The sequence below is a fragment of the Hippocampus comes genome, unplaced genomic scaffold (assembly GCF_001891065.2).
Source record: "Hippocampus comes isolate QL1 unplaced genomic scaffold, H_comes_QL1_v1.1 scaffold36, whole genome shotgun sequence".
In the NCBI taxonomy this organism is placed as follows: Eukaryota; Metazoa; Chordata; class Actinopteri; order Syngnathiformes; family Syngnathidae; genus Hippocampus; species Hippocampus comes.
In genome coordinates, this window is record NW_017805695.1 from 4,448,130 (window position 1) to 4,464,367 (window position 16,238).

At 39.1% G+C, this 16,238-nt stretch overlaps 1 protein-coding gene across 3 annotated transcripts in view; it reads left to right on the plus strand.

Annotated features, from left to right (window-relative positions):
• The first annotated feature begins 2,319 nt into the window (after window positions 1-2,319).
• Window positions 2,320-16,238, plus strand: part of blnk (B cell linker) — an 18,695-nt gene continuing 4,776 nt past the window's right edge. Inside the window, exons 1-12 of one of the 3 annotated variants that reach the window (XM_019881928.1) lie at window positions 2,320-2,441; window positions 2,884-2,946; window positions 7,818-7,855; window positions 10,646-10,711; window positions 11,666-11,712; window positions 12,552-12,595; window positions 12,679-12,793; window positions 13,063-13,166; window positions 13,276-13,348; window positions 14,711-14,794; window positions 15,327-15,352; window positions 15,432-15,451. In XM_019881928.1, the coding sequence (XP_019737487.1) occupies window positions 2,373-2,441; window positions 2,884-2,946; window positions 7,818-7,855; window positions 10,646-10,711; window positions 11,666-11,712; window positions 12,552-12,595; window positions 12,679-12,793; window positions 13,063-13,166; window positions 13,276-13,348; window positions 14,711-14,794; window positions 15,327-15,352; window positions 15,432-15,451 (749 nt within the window). In that variant the 5' untranslated portion in view covers window positions 2,320-2,372. Of the gene's footprint in view, window positions 2,442-2,463; window positions 2,558-2,883; window positions 2,947-7,817; window positions 7,856-10,274; window positions 10,427-10,645; window positions 10,712-11,665; window positions 11,713-12,551; window positions 12,596-12,678; window positions 12,794-13,062; window positions 13,167-13,275; window positions 13,349-14,710; window positions 14,795-15,326; window positions 15,353-15,431; window positions 15,452-16,238 lie in introns of those variants that run through there. The other 2 variants (XM_019881930.1, XM_019881931.1) reach the window with 2 other exon arrangements.

The window sequence follows — 16,238 nt, forward strand, 5'->3', positions numbered from 1 at the left end:
TTGTTTTTTTTTTTTTTTTTCCTAACAGTGTCACAGTTGCTGGCAGAGAAAGCGTCTGGCAACAGGTGTTGGTGTTGAAGATGAAGTTTTGGTGTTTACCATAGAAACACCTGCAATGTTGAGTGGCTTGTTTTTTTCTTGCCAAATATATGTTCCAATAATGGGCTTTAAGTGGTTGTGCCCAACAAATGAACTCCAAAGTTTCATTTCAAGTACAGTCCGGAATGAGTGGAGCTTCTCTCCAAGGAGTTGCCTGAATTCTGGTCACCTCACACAGCTGTCCTGCCATGTCCAGTTCATTTTGCCACTTGCTCACACATTATGTCCAGACCAAGTCAGCACCATCTGCTGCACCACTTTAATTAGCTTCGTATCGAAAAATGAGTCTTTGTGGAATTTCATCCACAACCTTTGCGCACACCGGTAGACAAAGCAGACCACAATATGGCTGAAGGAGAAGTGGGCAGGAGCACAAACTGATTACAGGCTTCATGTTTTTCTTTTCAAATAACTATTTAGGAAGACATTCTATTACCTTGTGTGATTTTGGTTCCACTGTTATAACTACAGCAAAACATCTTTTAAATGAGGAAGAGAGAGAAAACTCATAACATACTCTGTCAGACTCTGTCTGTTATGAGTACATCTCATTAAGGTTTCTTCACTTTGCTCCAGCTAGCTTGACAGAATTTATTACACTGCTCTCACGTAGCTTGGCCTTCTCTAGGTTAACGGATGTCATAGAGCAGAGTTGACTAATTTGACAGTTTACCCCTTACCCTCAATTACTCAGCTGGGTATGAAGGTGTTTGACCTCCTGTCAAATTGAGGACCATTACATTTTAATATCACTGAGACAAATGACTTCACGCGCTGTAGCATTGTCTGAAATTGCATTGAACCCAATTTCTCAACCGACTTCCTTCACAGCAGTCAAATGTCGACGCCAAATGACATCGTCCAATAACTATTCAGAGTTTTCCTACAAATCCCAACCTTTGTCTAAAACCATTTGTTGCTGGCTTTCATACAACTGGCATATATAGACTTGGTTCCTGGCCATTGAGATCTCCAGGTGGCTCGATTTTCTTTCTTTCTTGCTATCCTCCTGGATTAGTTTTTTTTTTCTTTCTTTCTGTGCCTTGTTAAAGGGATCTGGCCGCTTCCAGCATTGTGCATTCTGACAACACCGGGGGAAACAGGAACATTTTATTTAAGACCACAAGTGCAAATGACAGCAAAGCCTTTCCTGTTAAGTGATATCTACTGAGGTCTATTCAGCCACTACGAGGCATTTCCATGATGCATCGAGGGTGCATCTGCCGCTGCATGATCTTCTACTTTTTCAGAATATACAGAGCTGCACTTCATTTGCAAATGGAAAGTTAACGTTGACATATATTGTCTTCAGTATATATTTACTTCAACTTTTAAGCCACTCGCCACAACCTAGTACAGTATTAAACATTCAAACAATGATGTAACAATCACAGATGGGCATTCCGTCCCCGGGACAGAACGGTCCATCCGTACGGGCCCATTTTTGGGATGGAGGACGAGAATTTTTATTTATTTATTTATTTTTTATAGGACGGACTAAGCAAGGACGGAAGTGGGTCTTCGTCCGTCCCTTTAATCATCCCTAACGGGTTCAGTATGTATAACACGGCCAGAGTGTAGCCAAACACTGTATTTTTTTAACAGGCTATTTAACAGCATCATTTCAACGGTATTTGTATAGCAACACTGCCACCATATTAATTCAGTGAGATTATGCTAGATGACACATCTCCAAGGAGGAAATGTGAATATGCTTCCTCCTTGGAATTTGCGCCTTTATACATTTGGGAGATAAGCACTTAATCACAATGACCGACAGTGTAAATCCAGTGTTTCTTTGGTTTGGTTTGTACAAGCATACGAAACTTTGTGGCAAGGTGCTGCATCGGGGCAATAAATAATTCATATAAAAACAACAATTATTATTATTATTATTGTTGTTGTTATGATTATGATTATTTTTACACTGAAAAACATGTCAATTTTTACACTTGTTTTTGGCAGTCCAACCTGAAATCGATACCAATTTATTTGAATAGAATAAGGCCTTGAAAATGAAATACAGAGAAATGTACAGAGAGCCTCCCTTCTTCCATTTTTGGGATGTATCAGTTGAATCTCAGTGTAGGTTTTGGACCATTAATTGCTGCATTAGTTAAGGATGTGGGAGACTAATAATGAAATGACCTCCCACTGCGCACTTCTCTGTGCTGAGGCTTAAAGCTGGAGCTGCAGGATGTGACAGGTCAGTCTATTACTGTACTTCCAGGGGCACACACATTTCAACTCGGAGTGCCCCTGCTGTGAATGAAATGAACTTGCCATCCAGAGAGCAGTGTGATGGGTGGGACCAGCGCCAAGTGGCCTTATTTATGGGAAAGGTGAGTGATAAGAGCAACATTATGAAGTACGTTGAGAGTGCAGATGGATGCCAAGAAGGCAAGTTGACCTATTTCCTCTGTAAATCAGGCTCCGCTTGTGACTTACAGCATTTTAATGAGTAGAATATAAACGATGGCATTCAGTATAGAGCTAATTTGGGTTGATTTGTAACACAAAATGTCAACATTAAAAAATAATGAAAAAAAGATTTTTTCTTCAACATTATTCGATAACATTCATAATTTAAAGTATGCAGTATCAGCATCAATGGTTTCTTGATAAAGTTTCTACATATTGGTATTAGCGGATTGACCATGACAGAAATGTAAAAAATGTATATTTTGGGAATACTAATGCTGTTAATTGAGCAGAGCAGTGGCATAAATCTTACATTGGATGGTGATGGAATAAATTTGTTCAGCTCTGTATGTTTATTGCCAGAACAATACGGAAGACTGTGCTGCAGCTGTCAACAGAATGAAAATATGGGGACAGAAACTCATGGTGAGTACTGTAACTCCCAGTTTTTGTTTGCTTCAACTTGAAAATAACTATCCATTATTTGTTCATGTTTTAATCTTCTGAGGGTCATATCTGGCTTGCAGCTAAGCAATTTGTCATTCTAATTACTTCCAAATGGACAAATCCTAGCAAGCAATAAGATTATGCTGTTACAACAGCACAATGATAACATATACAGAGGCTGTTTGTCAAAAATGATTAAGAGGCAGTTTGGGATGCTGTACATTCAGTGCAACATTTTCCATTTGTCTTTTCATAATTACATACAATATTTCAAGTACAGTTGTCAATTTTACATTTTAAATGCACTGTAAACATGACCATTGTGATAGAGGCAAAATGAAATGTATAAAACAATTCCGTTGCCCTACTTCTCCCTTTCTACTTGAGGATGTAGTCAGTGGCCATAATTGTTCACTTCTGCTTCCACTTTCCTACAAAAAAGTAATGAGTCTCTCACTGCTTTGTCCCTTTTGACCACACTGTATGCCAGGGGTATCAATCCTATGGCCCGCAGGCCGGATCAGGTCTGCAAACGGGTTTAATCCGACCCACAATGTGGTTTTGTAAAGAATATAAATGAGTAGGGCCTGGTCTCTGGATATATATTACATGTAACTCTACCATGGCTGATATATCCATCCATCCATTTTCTGATCCGCTTAACCTCACAAGGGTCGCGGGGCGTGCAGGAGCCTATCCCATCTGTCTTCGGGCAGTAAGTGGGGTACACCCTGAATTGGTTGCCAGCCAATCGCAGGGTACACATAGAAGAGCAACCATCCACTCTTACACTCACACCTAGGGACAATTTTGAGTGTTCCATGAACCTGCCACGCATGTTTTTGGAAAGTGGGAGGAAACCGGAGTACCCAGAGAAAACTCACACAGGCACGGGGAGAACATGAAAACTCCACACAGGAAGGCCAGAGCCGGAATCGAACCCTGCACCTCTGTTGCCGATGTGCTAACCGGTTCACCACCAGGCACCCCATTAAACTGTATAACTCATCAAATACCTAATGGGCTGAGGCTTCTATCTTCACTGACATTGTCAAACATTCCATCATCTAAATTGTGTGATTGCATCTTGTTAAACTAAGACAGTAAACTGTATTATTATTACCTTCAAATCAAACCAAGTGGTAGTAATCACATGATGCCGAGGCTAGCAAAACAGCTACACTGTTATTGTGTTTCTCCTTCCCAATAATAGATATTCACATTAACATGAGAGGATTTTAAATTTAGCCCGGCACAAAGGTTTTGTTTTGATCGCTATTAGTTTTATTGCCGATGTGAAAGTGAGGCAGGGTACGCTTTTTTGTTAGTCCGCAGCATCACACAAAACACATGACATGTTTCCAGTGCACACACACTGATTAGATTACTAACATCACTGAAGGGCAATTTTTAAGATGTGAGAGACCCAACTCATGACGAGGAAAAAATTGGCTGGTGTGTGTTCTTACTGCTCTGATCGCGTGTATAGTCTACTTGAGATGATCGAACAGCACAAAACATGTATTCTGCCTGGACGCATGCAATCCTGAGTCTTCTTTCTTCCTCTTCCTCATCTTTTGAACACACACGAGGATTTTACAAACAGAAGTATTGAACGTGTTTTGCATTTACAATTGGAGGCTCTGACCGTTTTCCAAACAGAGTGGGGAAGAAAACTAACTTTTAACACATCAAGACAACCAATTATTTGGCCTTAGCTGACTTTTGATCAGAAGAGTGCCAGCTATTTAATTGCATTAGTTGTTTGGGTTTATTTTTAATAAGACGTTTTTTTTTTGTTTGTTTGTTTTTTTTTTGTCATTGCATATTCATGTAGATGTTTATGCATAAGTTGCCTTAAAAGGTTGGAAAATAATTATATAACAATACAGCCCTGGGAAAAAGACTCTTGAAACATTTGTTACATGTGACGCGACAAAGGCGATTCAAATATGACTACCTTGGCACATCTAGGTTGAAGTTCCAGAAACAAAAAGTTTTCATGATTGTACGAAGGTTTATCTGGTCTTTGAGTTTTTACAAGAAACATAGTAATCCCTCGTTTGTTCCAAAACCCCCCATGATAGGCCAAAATCCATCAAGTAGCAACCATATATTATTTCATTATCCACACACACACACACACACACACACACACACACACACAACAGATATGAAGTAGGCAATATGAACTTTGAGGCATGATAAGAGAGAACATTGGCTGTGTATATATATATATATATACTTGCAAAAGAAAGTGTGTGTATATATATGTACACACACATATATGTGTGTGTGTGTGTGTGTGTGTGTGTGTATGTGTATATATACTTTTTTTAAGCTCTGTGAACAATAACAGTACAAACTATGGCTGTGATGTGCAGGTATTATTTTTGTGACCTTGAGGGTTGTCATTTTCATTTTCTACACTATACAGTAGTATCTTTCGATGACTGAATGTGTGTGGCTATAAAAAGCGCAGCTTGGCCTGTTGAGTGACATGGGAGTCAGAGAATGAAATTTTGGAGTTGGCTGGCTGTGAACTGGCTCACCTGTTAGCCACTCTGCATGTTGAGTAACCTGGTGTCAGCTGTTGGCCATCGGGACCTCGTTTATGAATGTGCTCATGTTTATTTTTTTACCATTTGTTCACTAAGTGACTGAAAAGTGCACCAAACTGCCTTGACTGCCTGTGGCGGGTTTACGATTCATCCTAACTAGCAGTGAAAGGCTATATGTAATTAGCTAACAAGTTTTACTTTGTCATAGATGTGCAGTTGTGGAAGCCACTTCAACTATGCAGTATAAACTTTGCACTTTTTCTCCTTTATTTTCCTAAACTGTGGAGATGATGTCCTTTGGCGCTTTTTTTCTCCCGCTTATTGCTCTGCAGTGAGAGTCCATATGAAACAAATTGAAAATGAAAAATCTGTGAAATTTTATCTGTTTAAAAATCTGCGATACAATAAAAACTCAAAAAGCGAACCGCAATACAGCGAGGGACAACTGTATACAGTCAATCCCGTTTGTCACAGGGGATACGTTCCTAACCAACCTGCAAAGATGAAAATCTGGGATCTGGAGAGATTTCTGGCAACAACAAAAAAAATTGCCCCTTAAGCAACTGAGCCAACTTATTTTGAGCCATCGGTGCAGTTGCGAAATATAACTAGAGCACAAAACTGATGGAAATATGAATTGGTAAATGACATTGAACATTGTTTAATTCACCATAAAACAGATTATATTTGTATTATATTCACACAGCCGTCATACAAAAAGAGAAGTCATGCTTAAAAGAAGTGTTGACGAATTGTGGTTGAACACCATTCTAACAGCTGGTGAGTTATTAAGATTTGAAAGGAGCTCTCCACAAGGCTTCCAGTGTGCAATACGAAGGAGAGATATAGACTGCAGCTCTGAGAGAAGTTGTGTCTCATTTGAACAAGCACAGACACTCCTATAAATAATTCAACACTGGGACGATGCCTAAGTATCCACTGGGGTGGATTATTTGATATTTTATTCTGTGTCGGAAGGCTAAGTTTGATTTACACAGACACCCTTTTCCCCAGTGGAAATTGCATGATGATGAAGTGTGGGGTCAAGGTTCATTTTCTTTGAAGGAGGTAAAGCCTTTCATATTAAGCAATCTCACTCTCTGATTTACAAATGGTTAAATCATAAGACTCTGCTTTAAAGGGCATTCACTTGGCGCTTATTTTGGGTGATGTCTCTTACCTGGAGCTTCCTACCTTCAAACAATAAAGGTCATGTTAGTGGCTTTAAAAGCCTCCCTGAAGTGGTTTATACAATTGTACATCGATAGTCTTAGTAGAACATCACTGCAGTTTTTTTTTAATGAAATAACTATTCATTAAATGTAAAAACTGCTTATTTGGAATATGATATGAATGTGTTTCTTTGATTCTGTTTGTTTACATGGCATTTTACTGTCACAGAGTTCCCTAACATTCGGCCGAATATAAAACAAAGAGAAAGAGAGTAAGAGAGTTGGAGCAAAGAATGACCCGGAGCAATGAATTATGAATGAAGAAGGAATACATAATTTAGTTGATATTGTTGCATATTTTATGGTAATCATTTTCCCTTTCATTTACGATTGCCTTGCTGCTCCAAAGAAATAGTTAGACACCAGAAAATTTACCAGTACATTTTTTGTTTCCCCATTTATTGCTGGTGCTAATATAGCATCTCCGTGGCCTGGTGGTAAGTGTCTGTCTCGCAGTCCAAGCAGATCCCAATCTCTCCGTGGGCTTTTCTCTGTGTAGTTTGCATTTCTCAAGTTACTCTGGCTTCCTCCCACATTCCGAAAACACCCATGAAGAGTCTCAGTTTCCTCTCAGTTGATGGTGGTCTGTCTTTAATTGCCCTGCATACACCATGTAACAACGGCACCTTTGTTTTTCAGATAATTTGCTTTGCAGATAGTGTACTAAAATCGTTCACAAATGGTGTCCATTCATATGAACCACACGGTTTACAAATATAAGACTGCGCAGTGTCAAGTAGCACTCATCACGGGCACCTCCTGATGCAATGCTGCTCATTGTCTGTTGTTGTTATCATACTGTTGGTGAGACAGTGCTGCTTATTAAAATATGGAAATAAATGTGTGCCCCAGAAATGCCCCAGGGTGACCCCAGTATCACCTCTAAATGTTGGATTTAAGGAACAAATTGCAACGAAGGCAGAGGGCATTCACAACATGACGAAGTGAAATACTGCCATCCACTGTTTGCAAACAGGCCGACGTGCAAAATTACCTCGACAAAGCCATCTTGTTACTTATCAGATCTGTATGCAGCTAATCTCTGTTGTTTGAACAGACCATATCAGATGGCGACATGAGCAAGTTCCATCGACCGTAAGTACCAAGGACTACACTCTTATTACTCACCTCAGCCTCCTTAAAACAAACATAAATGTCAAAATGCCTTTGACAACACTATAAGATAAGATAAGATAAAATAACCTTTATTTGTCCCACACTGGGGAAATTTGCAGTCTACAGCAGCAAATGTTGTAAGTTTGAGTAAAGGACTGACTGTTCTCATACCAGATTGTCATTGTCGTTTAAAGTAAAATGATTATGGTACAGTATAACATGCTTACGAATGATTAGAGATATCAAAACATTGCATTTTATTTTGCTTTAATTTATTTTTTTGCTTGAATTCCAATATCATGTTTTTTTTTTTTTTGTCAACGATACGGGCCATTGCAAGCAAGTGATTCATTTTAAATCTGTAACCCACATTAGTGTTCCCATACTATTCAACAGCACTTTGAGTGCCTCCAGCAGCTACACACCCATGAATTGCCAACGCCGGCAGTTGGCGGGATCCCACACACAAAAGGCGTTGCTTGTTTGCCTTTACATCACCAATATACGGACGTGTTTTATCACACATGTACTGCACATGCTGATGTTCAACAGTGTGTCTGATATATTTAATGAATGTGTGTGAAAAATAATAATAATGGCTGACAGAAAAATATTTTTCTGTCAGCCAGAAAAATAATATTTTCCTGTCAGCCAGAAAAGCAACTGGGTGCACTCTGGAGTCAAGGAAGTACATTGCCACTGCCAGCATGTGGCAGTGCTGTGCTCCATTGGCACATTTTCCGATCCGCTTATCCTCACAAGGGTCACCGTGTGGAGGGGGCTGGAGCCTATCCCAGCTGTCTTTCGGCGGTAGGCGGGGGAAAACCCTGAACCGGTTGCCAGCCAATCACAGGGCATGGCACATGGTGTCAAATTTATTTATGATGAGGGTCCACACTGTAGTTATGGTTTCCCTCAGAGGGCCATTACAATTGTGAAACCATTTAAATGAATGTTCATATCATATTATTAGATATACACATGAAATTGATGGTTAACTACCGTACTTTCAAAATCAGAAGCCAATGAAAAGTGCTCAACTGTTATTAAATTCTTTTTAAAAAAGGACCTGGTAATGATTTTTTTTTTTTTAAAGGTTCAGAAAATTTACAGTATTAGTATTTTCACCCCCAACCCCTCCAAAAAAAGTGAATGTGTTACTTTAGCGGGCTGCATTAAATTATGTTCCAGGCCAGATCAGGCTCCAAGCTGCGAGTTTGACACTTTTGCATCGGAAGCCTTGACTGGTTGAGGATGTGCACATCATCTTGAACCTGGAGTCCACGGGAGATCTCTTCCATTCACCTGTATTGAGGTCACTGTGTTTGGTTCCAATAAACTCATCAAAACACATTCAATTCTTTACCAATTCTGACACGGATTGGTTTGTCAAAAACATCAGACACACAGTTACGACACCAGAAACATAGGTAATTTTATTATCGGGGCTTTAAACATATTAAGTATAAAGGTAAGTTCAAATGCTTTTACATTTTAAAAAAGAGAGATCAGAAAGGAAAACAAAACAGCAACAACAAACGTGACCTTGTATTAGCAGTGACTATCTTGAACAGTGTGGAGTTGACTCAGCAGTCATGAATCTAACCTCACGTCACTGTGTGGCTTAAGTTTGGTTTCTTCTGGGATGTGTTCACTTATTTCCACTGTTGATGTAAACATTAAACACACACAGACACACACATTTCAAGAGGCTTCACAAAAGAGGAATGCCAAAGTTTGGTTGTTTCAATGGGCCACAGCAGGCTTTGTGTAGTTAGAACACGCAAAGGATTTGCAAGTGTTATTCACTTGCGGTCTATTTTAGGTCTATCTGGTCCAATGCTTTTGATCATCTCAAAATGTCCACTTTGTTTTAACATATCCAATTTTCTGTGTTTTGTAAACCTGAAAATGAATTTGGAAATGTTGATCTTGCGTTTCATATTCATCTTTAGAAATCAAAGACAAATTGTTTCACTCTAAGCAGCAACAATACAGAATGTGTGTCTCAAGACTATTGAAGGTGTGTGTATGTACAGTACACACAATCACATAGAGATGCCATTAGTCTTGGACATACAGCACATGCGTATGTTTTTTTATTTGAGTCAAACTACATTAAATGTAACTAGTTTTCCACGAGTGAGTCTAAAAATCCAATGGTCTAACATGCACTTACGCTACTCCTTCAGATGTGTTCATTGCAATCGTCCAAAATAAGGAAGCGCGATAACAACCTTAACCAACACCGGACGGTTCCCACAATGCACCTGCTGATACAAAGGTTTTGCTGAAAACTGTGGTCACCCAAATCAACATTTGTGTGTGTTACGTTAAGTGTGGGGGAGACATTGACGTAGAAAAGAGAAGTGATTCTTTTTTTTTTAGCACTATAATGAATTCCAACCTCTTGGTGACGAAGGTGTGACTTATTTAAACCTACTGTACAGTATGACATAACTGACACTTAAATATGTAAAGAGGAGGGGGATTGACGACAAACATGGACATTTTTAGTAAAGTCACAGCTTCTGCCACAGCAAAGATTCGGTAAGCTATGTGAATTTTTGACACCATGTGAACGATGATGCGAGTTTTATTTTGATATTTATAGGAATGTGTTACAGGTGCAAACACCAAAAGGACTATAGCCTATGTGCCTTTGCCTTTCTAGAAAAACGAACAAAAGGAACACCGCATTTAACCCTTTCCCCATTAATGTTTATACTGCAGCTTCTCACTGACCAAGAGAGTTGATCTGTTTTCTAGGCAGCTTCAAAAGATTGCTCAGGACATCCAGAAGAATGATTCCAGCTACCTGAATAAATTTAGAAGGTACATTTATCTTTTGATTTTTTTTTTTTTTTTTTCCTTTACATACTGCCCTGGTCAAATAGGACTGGCCTTGATATTAGACTGCAATAAAACCTCTTGTAAGGTGACCCCAAATACATAAAAATGAAAGTAATTCATGGTGGGAATCTTGAAACTGTGAAAGTGTACATGTCATAAATATGTGTCATTTTTTTTATGAGACTGTGGTACCAGAGTGCACTTGAAACAGTCCTGAGAACTCTCCGTGCCCCCCTATATTTGCACAGGTTACTGCCAGACATGCCCCTGTTGGTCTTTGAAGGGTCATGATAGAATCTCAAAGCAAGAAGAGTCCAAGTCATGTATATGTGAATTTTTATGGATCAGTGGAGATGGATTTCACAGGGGAGTTTGAAACAGTCCCCAGATCTGTCTGTGCTGCGATATAGACAACTATCAGGAGGCTAAATTGACCCAAAATGGACTACAGGTACTTGTGCATGGAAAATGAACGATATGCTGCCCTACTATTACAGCAAATAAAATTACATGTGCGTTGTTCATGACAATGGCAGATTGTTAACATCTAAAAATGAATCTTGGTGACAAATGTTTCTGCTTTCACAGTAATTTCCACAGGAAAGACTATGAAGCCAAAAATAGCTCAAATAGATGGCCTCTGTCTCACTTACTTTTTCTGATTTGAATCCCCTTAAGGATAGAGATCACACAGAGTTGCTACACTGAAGATTTGTGTTATTGAACCGATGTACATGTCTGCTCGGTTCAAAACTGTTTCCACCTTCTCACATTTTTAGACCCAACAAGGGTTTTCGTTGCTTGGACTAAATGGATGGATGGATGGATGGATGGATAACGCACGCATGCCTGAACGAGTGGGTGCTTGGGTGTAAAACATGTCAAATCACTTTTCAGTCATAAATACTCTGTTTGTGTTGTCTTTCCATATGGCAGACTGAAAAGCAAACCAGGTCCAGAGGTACCTGTGAGAGACTACAGAGGTAAGGTGATGGAAAAGGCAAACTGAGGCACAGCAGGGGCACCGTGACTCATTGAAAAGTTTTAAGAATGAATTCAGTATCCAAACCTTTTCTTTTCTCATGTTCGGGTTCAGGTCAATGACTGATCATTTCATTTGTCATTTGAGACAGTTTTGTAATTAATTTTACCATTATATTTTTACCAACCACACTAATCCACCAAATATTAAATGTTGCTTGATTAAATGTCATAATTTACATGTGTCTAAATAGTACAAGGCTCCGTTTTGTAGTTTAGTGTAAAATCAATAATGTTATTTGTTTGTCTTGACAATAGCCCCAACTTTTGATTTTGATTTTTGAAGTCTGCACAATCAATGGCCTGTTATATTACTGGTACTGTAGATCTACATTTTTACCTTTTTATTATGATTCCATCTTTGCTTCTAGACAAGGAAATACAGTTTGCTGCTAGAAAAAACATGATTTAAAAAAAATAAAAACTGTTGATTCGAAAAAAAATAATAATAATAAAATATTCATTATTGGCCTATTGTCAAAACACTCGTTTACTGTGATGATGGACAAGTGCAAAATTGATAAAATATGACATATGCTATTTTTTTTTAACATAACGTTTCATAAGGCATTACGGTGACCTAGTGATTGTCTATCTCAAAGTTGAGAGGTCAAATCTCAGCTTCGGCTCTCCTTCGTAAAGTTTGCATGTTCTCTCAGGTTTGTTTATATATATATATATATATATATTATATATATATATATATATATATAGCACTTTTTAAGAGTGTAAAGATAGATGGATGGATAGATAGATACAAAATACAATATGGTGATTGCAGATGAAGACATGGTGGGTCCAGAGGATGCGTCTGAACCAGACTATGTAAGTTTGAAAAATTTACTTTATTCACACAGCTCAACAGTTCTTTCTAAACTGGCACACTTTCCAATGTATGTTGTCCACAGGATAATGAAATGTACGACAATCCACAAGAGCACGATATCAACTATGAGCCGCCTCCCAGCCAAAAAGTCTTCACCAGAACCTCTTCTTCATCCTTCCTAACGGGGGATTATCTTGGTCAGTGTGCCCGTCGTTATCACAGATAGTGAAGTCCAAATCCTTCCTGATATATTCAAAATTCAAACATGGTCTGATCCTTTTTCTATAACTTTGATAGTTTCTAAGTTTTGACAATACTGTAGCTTGTACATCATCACTATAATACAGCAAGTTGAACCAGGTGCTTTTTGTGACATTTTTAAATAGAAACACTGTCAAACCAGCACCTCAGGGGGATTCAGAAGGAAGCGTTATGCAAATATTGACGCTTTACTTCTCCATTACAGACAGCTGCCATAATGGGCCAAATCTGGGACACAAAAAGGCCTTCAAACGGGGCAAAGAATCTCGACAACTGCCCCCGGAACCCACACAAATCGACAGTCATGACGTAAGATCAAGATTCAAGTCACGGGCATTAAGAAATTATGCCCGTCAATTCAAGCTATCTTGCAGGCAAAGAAATGACTTTAAAGTGTGTTGTCCTTGCGGCTCTACAGGCAGACTACATCAGTCCAGATGGCAATACCGAGGATGACAACTATGTGGAACCTGAAGACAATCCCACTGCAGGTAAGCTACACCTCTGAATAAAAGTAGGACAAATGTGAAAGTTGAGTATAGTAAAAGCTGGTACCAAATGCTCCTCACTGTTCAAGGTTATATGGACAAAAATACTTTCCTGATGAATACTTTTCTACACTCACCAGACACTTTATTAGGTATACCTGTCCAGCTGCTCGTTAACACTTTTTTCTAATCAGCCATTCACATGGCGGCAACTCAGTGCATTTAGGCATGTAGACATGGTCAAGACAATCTCCTGCAGTTCAAACCGAACATCAGTATGGGGAAGAAAGGTGATTTGAGTGGCTTTGAACGTGGCATGGTTGTTGGTGCCAGAAGGGCTGGTCTGAGTATTTCAGAAACTGCTGACCTACTGGGATTTTGACGCACAACCATCTCTAGGGTTTACAGAGAATGGTCCGAAAAAGAAAAAATATCCAGCAAGCGGCAGTTCTGTGGGCGAAAATGCCTTGTTGATGCCAGAGGTCAGAGGAGAATGGCCAGACTGGTTCGAGCTGATAGAAAGGCAACAGTGACTCAAATAACCACCCGTTACAACCAAGGTAGGCAGAAGAGCATCTCTGAACGCACAGTACGTCGAACTTTGAGGCAGATGGGCTACAGCAGCAGAAGACCACACCGGGTGGCACTCCTTTCAGCTAAGAACAGGAAACTGAGGCTACAATTTGCACAAGCTCATGGAAATTGGACAATAGAAGATTGGAAAAACGTTGCCTGGTCTGATGAGTCTCGATTTCTGCTGCGACATTCGGGTGGTAGGGTCAGAATTTGGCGTCAACAACATGAAAGCATGGATCCATCCTGCCTTGTATCAACGGTTCAGTCTGGTGGTGGTAGTGTAATGGTGTGGGGAATTTTTTCTTGGCACTCTTTGGGCCCCTTGGTACCAATTGAGCATCGTTGCAACGCCACAGCCTACCTGAGTATTGTTGCTGACCATGTCCATCCCTTTATGACCACAATGTACCCAACTTCTGATGGCTACTTTCAGCAGGATAATGCGCCATGTCATAAAGCTGGAATCTTCTCAGACTGGTTTCTTGAACATGACAATGAGTTCACTGTACTCAAATGGACTCCACAGTCACCAGATCTCAATCCAATAGAGCATCTTTGGGATGTGGTGGAACGGGAGATTCGCATCATGGATGTGCAGCCGACAAATCTGCGCCCACTGTGTGATGCCATCATGTCAATATGGACCAAACTCTCTGAGGAATGCTTCCAGCAACTTTTTGAATCTATGCCACGAAGAATTGAGGCAGTTCTGAAGGCAAGAGGGGGTCCAACCCATTACTAGCATGGTGTACCTAATAAAGTGGCCGGTGAGGGTATGTCTCTCATTAGATGCTAAGATGTTTCATACAAACAGAACCATGAAAGGCCACCCCGTATCCCAACTAACTTTACCAAAGTGTCAACCCAGTTCAGGTAGGTGAAACAATATGCAATAAATCCAAAAATTGCTGAAGGCTCTGAAGGGCCACACCTCCCAATTTTTGCTTCCATTCAATTTATAGCAAGGCAACTACAACACATCGCTCTGTGGATTAATATAACTTCAAATAGACAAGTACAAAATAAATTAAGTACATGCACAATGAATGAATATGGATATAATAAAATCTTTTATACATGTAGAGGAACTTTATAAGTTAGATTTATGAATATTGGAAGTAATGAAGCACAAATACTTTGTTACTGTACTAGGGTATTTTTCAGGTATCTGTATGTGACTTTTTACTTTTATTACTTTCGCCTTACTTTGTCAAAAGTGTGTGTGTGTGTGTGTGTGTGTGTGTGTGTGTGTGTGTGTGAGATGCACAGTATGTAGATGTGTTTAACTGAATATAACATTATTAAAACATTAAAGTGCTTTCATACAATAAAAAAGAAATCAAATTAACTACTGGCATGTATATACATTGACACTGAAACGCAAATTTGGCTTTTTTCCCTCCAGATTTTTATGAAGTTCCAGACCAAGAGGTGAGTTTTTTCGTATAAGTGTGTAAGTGCGACAACAAATCCGGCTTCTTCCTTTAATGTATTTATGGGATTGTTTCAGGCTCATGTTTCGGCATACAGGTAAACCTTATATACTTACCTATTACTGTACTCAAGTTAAAATAATACATTTGAGAATGAAATTAGCCTTTACTTCTAAACAGCGCTAAAATGAAATTGAAAAAGAGAAACATAGACGGCCCAATTAACCCTTATGCAGTAATACAGATTGTTACGTTTAAAGTATTTGTCCCAAATTTGGTTGCACTTTGAGGTGTGACAACTTTTTTCACTTTTGAATTTTTTTTCACTTTCAACTTTCAAAATGTTCAGTGGCATCCTGCCAAGACATTCATACATATATATTTTTATTTATTTATATTTGGCGCCCTCTATGGGCCACAGCAGCAGGAGTGTGTCAATCACACACTAACTTTGCTGCATATGTCAATAAAAAAAAACAACCAGTCCAAATCTTGCATATGACATAAATAGAGCCTTGAATATGTCACCAAACCGCAGAAACAGAATTTTTCTTCATGCCTGCTTTTTTTCTGCAATGGCCATTTCAAAATAATGCAACATAAAACGTATTTGTCCAACATTGGGTTGCGCTTTGAGGTGTGACAACTTTTTTCACTTTTGAATTTTTTTTTCACTTTCAACTTTCAAAATGTTCAGTGGCATCCTGCCAAGACATACATATATATATTTTTTTATTTTTTTATTTTTTTTTACAATCAGAACAAATGGTTGTAGTGTGTTTGTGGAAGATGGCCTTTCCACATCTGCCACAATAATTCGAAGCACGAAGTGGTTTTTCGCAAAAGCTATATACTTTCTCTTTCTCGCATGCACATGATTGGCA